Source organism: Frieseomelitta varia, unplaced genomic scaffold (assembly GCF_011392965.1).
Source record: "Frieseomelitta varia isolate USP_RPSP 00005682 unplaced genomic scaffold, Fvar_1.2 scaffold_429, whole genome shotgun sequence".
In the NCBI taxonomy this organism is placed as follows: domain Eukaryota; kingdom Metazoa; phylum Arthropoda; class Insecta; order Hymenoptera; family Apidae; genus Frieseomelitta; species Frieseomelitta varia.
In genome coordinates, this window is record NW_025110178.1 from 224295 (window position 1) to 230294 (window position 6000).

Consider the following 6000-nt stretch of genomic DNA (forward strand, 5'->3'; position numbering starts at 1 on the left):
ACTGAGATCAAATACTCTACTAAGTTTGCCAAGTTAAACGTAAAAAGAAATTGCACGATTGAACATAAAATTCCAAAATGTATATTAAATTAAATATTAAAAATTATAAATATTTACTTAAATATAAAAATTATTACTTTATATTACTTTTTTTCTATATTAATTAATTTTTTTTCAAATAAATAAGTTTTTAAACCTGGTTTAAACTGTTCGAGTTAGTGTCCATGGATTCATTGACTAGATACCACTCTTATATTAATAATAATTTATGTACTAACTTGACTAGAATTCATTACAAAATGATAGTCACTAAACGTATACAATGAATAAATTTTTATATTATTTTGAAATAAATGAATTTAAGATTAAATCTAATATAGTATAATAGAATGTTTTTCTGTATAATATATAAATTAAAAAAATTTTGTCAGAAAAAATGGAACACCCTGTAAGTTAACTGTTGATATATTCAGACTAGATGTTATCAAAGTATACTAATGGATTAATTTAGATAAGAAATGACATTAAATAAAATGTCTAATTTATTCTAAGAAAATACGTTCATTATGCATATAATTTGCAATAATTTTGCAAATAATGTTTACGAAAAGGATTCTTGAAGACTCAAAAAATATGTAAAATTTTAGATAAATTTCGTATTTATCTAACTAAAATTTGGAAAATAGGTTTGTTTAAGATAAAAATAATATTTACGAGAAAGATTTTCAGTGATTTAAAAGTTTGTTGAAATTGTTGAAATTGTTTTTTTACAAAATTTTGAATCCAATCTTGTAAACGTTGTTCTTATGCAAAATGAAATTATTTTCAAATTTTAGCAAAATCGGAGTATAGACAATTTCGGAAGTAGAGCCAATTAATTAATATAAAATTATTCTTAATTATTAAACACAGCCCTGTAATACTTTTTGTCTAAAACTATATTTTTTATACTATAGATTTGTTAAATTTTTATTTAATAATCTTTTCGTTTTAAAATTATTAAAGAATATATACATATAATAATTTAATCGTAAAAGATAATTAGCTACCTTGAAGGACATTTTAAGAAATTTAAACGTTTAAATTTTACTTACTGAATCGCAAGATTTTGGCAAAAAATCGATGTTATTATATCATATGTAGGTAAGATTTTTCTACTTTTATCGATAATCGTTCATATAATTAATTTTGGAATAAATTATTTAAAAAATTTTATTTATTTTATACAACTATTGGAATTTTATGTTTTTGGATTAAGCAATTTTTCACCATAAATCTGTGCGATAATACAATGAGATTGATTACTGGCACATTCCCTGAAATAAATAGAATACTAACTTAGTTAATAATAAATTACACTAATACGAGTAGACAATATACACTGCATATTCTTAACCATTTTTTTAATGACATTTTTTTATGATTATAAGAGGTGAGTATGACATATCTTCACGACTTAACTTTCGTATGGCATCATATCCACGGATTATCTATTTGCGAAATGTTCATAATGTTTAAATAAGCAATATGTCACGCGACTATAGAATACTTTGAAATAAAAATTTAAAAATTGCATTTACTTGTGGCCTGCATATTCTTTGAGAAATATATATTGATACTTACGATACTTACGTATTAAATGAAGAGAACGACTAGAAGTTGACTAGAAACATAAAGAAAGGATACACGAGAAAGTATGCACACAGCCTCGTTGATGTTACGTGAAACTAAATTAAATATTAATTTCTAATAATCCACGAGAAAATTTGAGAGAATTTATCTCGAAATTTTCGAGATCCGTGGCACTAATGTGAATGACTAAAAAATAATGACTAGAACGTAGTACTTTATGACTAGATTAAGCCTTTTAGTGACTCGATTTTTTGACTAGATTGCAATTACATTTTTCTTGACTAGATTCTAGAGTTTTTTGATTCTCGCAGTGAATGTTAAATTCTTATCACTTGTTGACTAGATCGTTGTATTGTCTCTTCTTAGATTAATCTCTAAATATTTTCCATTCCTTGTACGATATAAATGAAGTAAAAGAAAGGAAAATGGAACTCGAAATACGAAATTATTAAATTATCATCCTTAAATTAATAAATAGCTCGGTGTTTGGAAATCTTCGAAAATTTTATCAATCCCTTACATTATTTGACTACGAATTACGAATTCTAACGCTCTAAAATAATATATGAATTTACGACTAATTAAATTATCACTAAATGTATACACTCATATATAAGGAAATATATTTACATTAATGTCCAATAATCATTAATCGCAGAGTCGACATGTTCTCAAAGTTTCACATTATTTGATCAAATAATAAATTAGTTATCATACCAATGAAGTGAAAATCGTAATATGGTTTTTTCAGCAGTCTTTGTTCCATTAAAAAAAGCAGTATAAGCGGTGACAGGTCTTCTTCAAATTTCTCCATATTATTGCATGCTTCAGTTATAGGTCTCTTGGTGTTTAGCAGCGTTTCCAAAATGTATCTTCGTCTTTTGTTTAAATAATTGAATTCCAAACTTGTCATGAAATATTGTGCGATTGTTTTGTTCGTTATCATAGCGTGCGATCTGCAGTGCCGACTACTGGTCAACTTCGAAGGAAATTCTCATTCACCGAGCATATGACTTGAGTAGCGTTGTACTTTTAACATCAGCACTCTACATCTCTTTCTGTCTCTCTCTTTCTCTGTACAGGTTTAATATTCTTTCAGTATGTACAAGTATATTTACACAAATCCTTTCCCTTTCCCGATTTCGACATTCGTCAACAATCCGTCAAAAACAATATTCCAACTTTATTTTATCGGTGATTAAGTCGACATACAACTTTAGATCCTTGTGATGGAATTGCGATAGATTGTGTGTGACTAGCAAAAACATTTCTTCTATGATCTTTTGTTTCATTTACAAATGAACACTTCGAACTTCTTTGAATATATGTATATGGGTTTTCTGTGTTGTACTTACAGTTATTAGGTTACTCGTTGGACATTTCATTGGTTCGATGAATTTCGTCTCGGTGTCACTTGAGAATCTCGGTCCGTACGTGTTTCCAATCCAATCTGGACAGTTCGGCATTATCAGTTGGAAATTCGGCTGGACGATTGCTCTCGGTGATTTCAATTGAACGTGTCGAATCGGTAGGGAGGAGGCAGGATAGACGGTTGTAGGCCCTCGGAGATTGGATCTCGGTTTTGAAGAAAGAAGGTGTAGGCAAAAGACACGGAGAGGAAAGAAAAATAGGAATAAAAACAGGCAAGGGGAGAAAAAAAAGATGGAAATCAAAAAGAGAAGAAAACTCTCCGAGGGCCACGCAAGCGCATACTTGCTCGCTTGCTCGCAGACTACCTCAAATTCTGTTCGCCGCGCTCTAAGATGCACATTTCCCCTACTCCCCGGTCTCGTGCCCCCACCACGCGGCGCTTCGAGGTGTGCAAGTTGGCACGTGCCCCACTTCCACACTTCTGCTCTACAGCGTGCCGCTTTTTATTCCCCACTGCTGTCTTTCCCCTCTTTGCCGGTTCGCTTGTCACGTCCTACAGAAACGGTTCGTGGATTCGTTCTGTTCTGGGATTCGCACGATCTGCCCCACCACGCGGCCAATTTTAAAGATTTTGACCCCCACGCGCGCGTGCGCATACGCCGCGCCATTACATTACTTGTAGCGAAGTGAAGTCAGGGAGCGCTGGTATGCGCAAGCGCAGTTTTGGTACCACGTGCAGCTTCTATAGTCTATGCTTCGCGGTTGTTGCCGTTCTTTGCGATTGCTTTTTGTTGTAATTGTTTGGTACGTATGATGCACAAAAGAATGTGAATTTAGATTGTTTCTTTGTACTTTATACTTTGTATATTGAAGCTAGTAATATTTTGGGAATTAAGTTCTTATTGCATTTCGAAACTGCAACGTTTAATTGTATTTAATGAAAATCAATATTGCAGGTTAGAATTATGCTTTGAAGTTTGCAATATGAAAGTAGTGCAAATCTCTCGAACAGTAGAGTAACGTCATGTAACTGTTAATACCAGGTAAAAGATTACCCTTATATAAATTAAAATATTGATTTTCGCTCTGGATTTTATAGAAATACGATGTACAATTTACAGATGAAACAAAGCCGCATTGGCGTAGGACGCGTTTGAAAAGTACTAATTTGCTTCGTTTGTTCCAGAATTTTTTATGTGAGTTATTGCACCAACTTATATCAAAAAGTTATCGATATTTCAATGTTTTTCCAATAGAAAAACTTTTATTAGAAAAGATCAATCCGATGTATCAGTTAGTAGTATTAAAAATCTGTCGAAACATTTTAAAGTACCTTGCGAAAAGGAGATAATCAAGGTCACGCCATAATCGTTATCACGCGTGTCCGTGAATAGAATAGGGGTTTGGCAATGCGACAAAACCTTAAACTCGTGATTCGGCCGTGAATACCAATGTCGTGCCCGCATTGTCAGTATTCAAGATTCTAGGTTGAATTAATATTTATTGTCATACCTATGTGACCTAACCTCGTAAAGAATGTTTATTATTTAAGGTGTTTAAGTTGTTGAGCTTAAAGTTTAAAATTAATTAAAGCCACGGGGATAATTGTAGTATTTAACACGAGCAAACGCATTACGACTGCATACTAAAATAGTATTGTTTTCAAATGTTAATGGACAATGGGCAAATGGTAGCGAGTTTTCGTTTTCCCATGGGGTAATGTGAGAATACTGATAGGGAGGTATCGAGTCGATCGAATTACCACGAGAAATCGGCAATGATGTCCGACCATGTATTCGAGCCGTGAATTCGATTAGGCATCGCCTGGCCCACAACGCGGATCGTCTGTTTACCGTGTCGATTCAGGGACTTAATGTCCTCGACGTGCAGCGTGGCAAGTCCGTGGATTCGTACGCGTATCACTGTGGGCGACGCGTTATAGAATTTCCTCGTTCCGTATCGAATTTAGCTGTCCCTCTCGGCGCGCCATTTATCTTGGTATGTCTATCCACGAACCCTCGTAATAACTGCAGGCTTCGTTTCATTTGATCCGAGCAAACATTCCGGCCGAGTGGTAACTAGCATTCCGACGCAGCAATCAAAATTCTCGTACATTGATTAACTTAAATTTCCCATAAATGTATCAACATCGTAGTTTATTTACATTTTGTAATTTCGAAGATTTCGTCGCGAGATATATCGTAGACATACTAGTAAGTATGACGCTCTTATAATAAGCAAGAACACTCTTTAATGGGTAACTTGGCTAACGCGTACATTTATTCAGATGTGTGTAATCCTCGAAGGATTTCTCTCGACTCGCATGCCCCGATGTAACCCAATCTCGATACGAGTAGTAGGTATCCTATACGATTTAATTAGCTAAGTATGCCCGCGGCGGGGCATCATTACACCGCATTTTACTACCCACCAGGCAATAATTTCGTCTCTCTTCTTTAACCTCCTTCTCCGACGTTAAGCCACAGGCAAACACTCGCCCCGAAAGGGTGCCAGTCGCATACGAAATCTCCAGTCACGCTAGGAAATGGAATAGGCGTTATTGATGCGGCTACTTTCGATACGACCGCATCTGGACATTTCTGCCTTTTCCTTCTTCCTCTTTCGATTCAATATAAAGCAGCCAGACGTAACCTTTCGCTGCGTGAAACGAACAGAAAAGAACGTATCTGTATCATAGCATAATTATGGGTGAGAAAAATTTGAAAAATTGTCATTTTGTACTTTTTAATATATAATTAGCATAATTGAGCTGTTAATATATAATTTTTATTATAGGTATAATAATAGTAGGAACGAACTTTTATAGTAGAATAACTTTGTTATACTTTTTAATATATAATAGTATAATATAAATTAGCATAATTGAGCTGTTAATATATAATTTTTATTATAGGTATAATAGTAGGAACGAACTTTTATAGTAGAATAACCTTGTTATACTTTTTAATATATAATGGCATAATATAAATTAGCATA

At 33.3% G+C, this 6000-nt stretch overlaps 1 protein-coding gene and 1 long non-coding RNA gene across 5 annotated transcripts in view; one reads left to right on the forward strand and one right to left on the reverse strand.

Moving 5' to 3' along the window:
• Positions 1 to 3482, reverse strand: part of LOC122531970 (SLIT-ROBO Rho GTPase-activating protein 1-like) — a 45288-nt gene extending 41806 nt beyond the window's left edge. For 2 of the 4 annotated variants that reach the window (XM_043660355.1, XM_043660354.1), the window contains exons 1-2: positions 2988 to 3482; positions 2683 to 2887 (exon numbers count right to left, since the gene is read on the reverse strand). Coding sequence is in view for 1 of the 4 variants with exons in the window: in XM_043660353.1 (XP_043516288.1) it covers positions 197 to 226 (30 nt within the window). In the remaining 3 variants the exon portion in view is untranslated. Of the gene's footprint in view, positions 1 to 196; positions 242 to 2682; positions 2888 to 2987 lie in introns of those variants that run through there. The other 2 variants (XM_043660357.1, XM_043660353.1) reach the window with 2 other exon arrangements.
• A 247-nt stretch (positions 3483 to 3729) lies between these two features.
• Positions 3730 to 5703, forward strand: LOC122531978. Its single transcript, XR_006307429.1, has 4 exons — positions 3730 to 3807; positions 3960 to 4046; positions 4125 to 4199; positions 5484 to 5703. It is a non-coding gene; the product is annotated as an uncharacterized LOC122531978 (long non-coding RNA).
• The last annotated feature ends 297 nt before the right edge of the window (positions 5704 to 6000 follow it).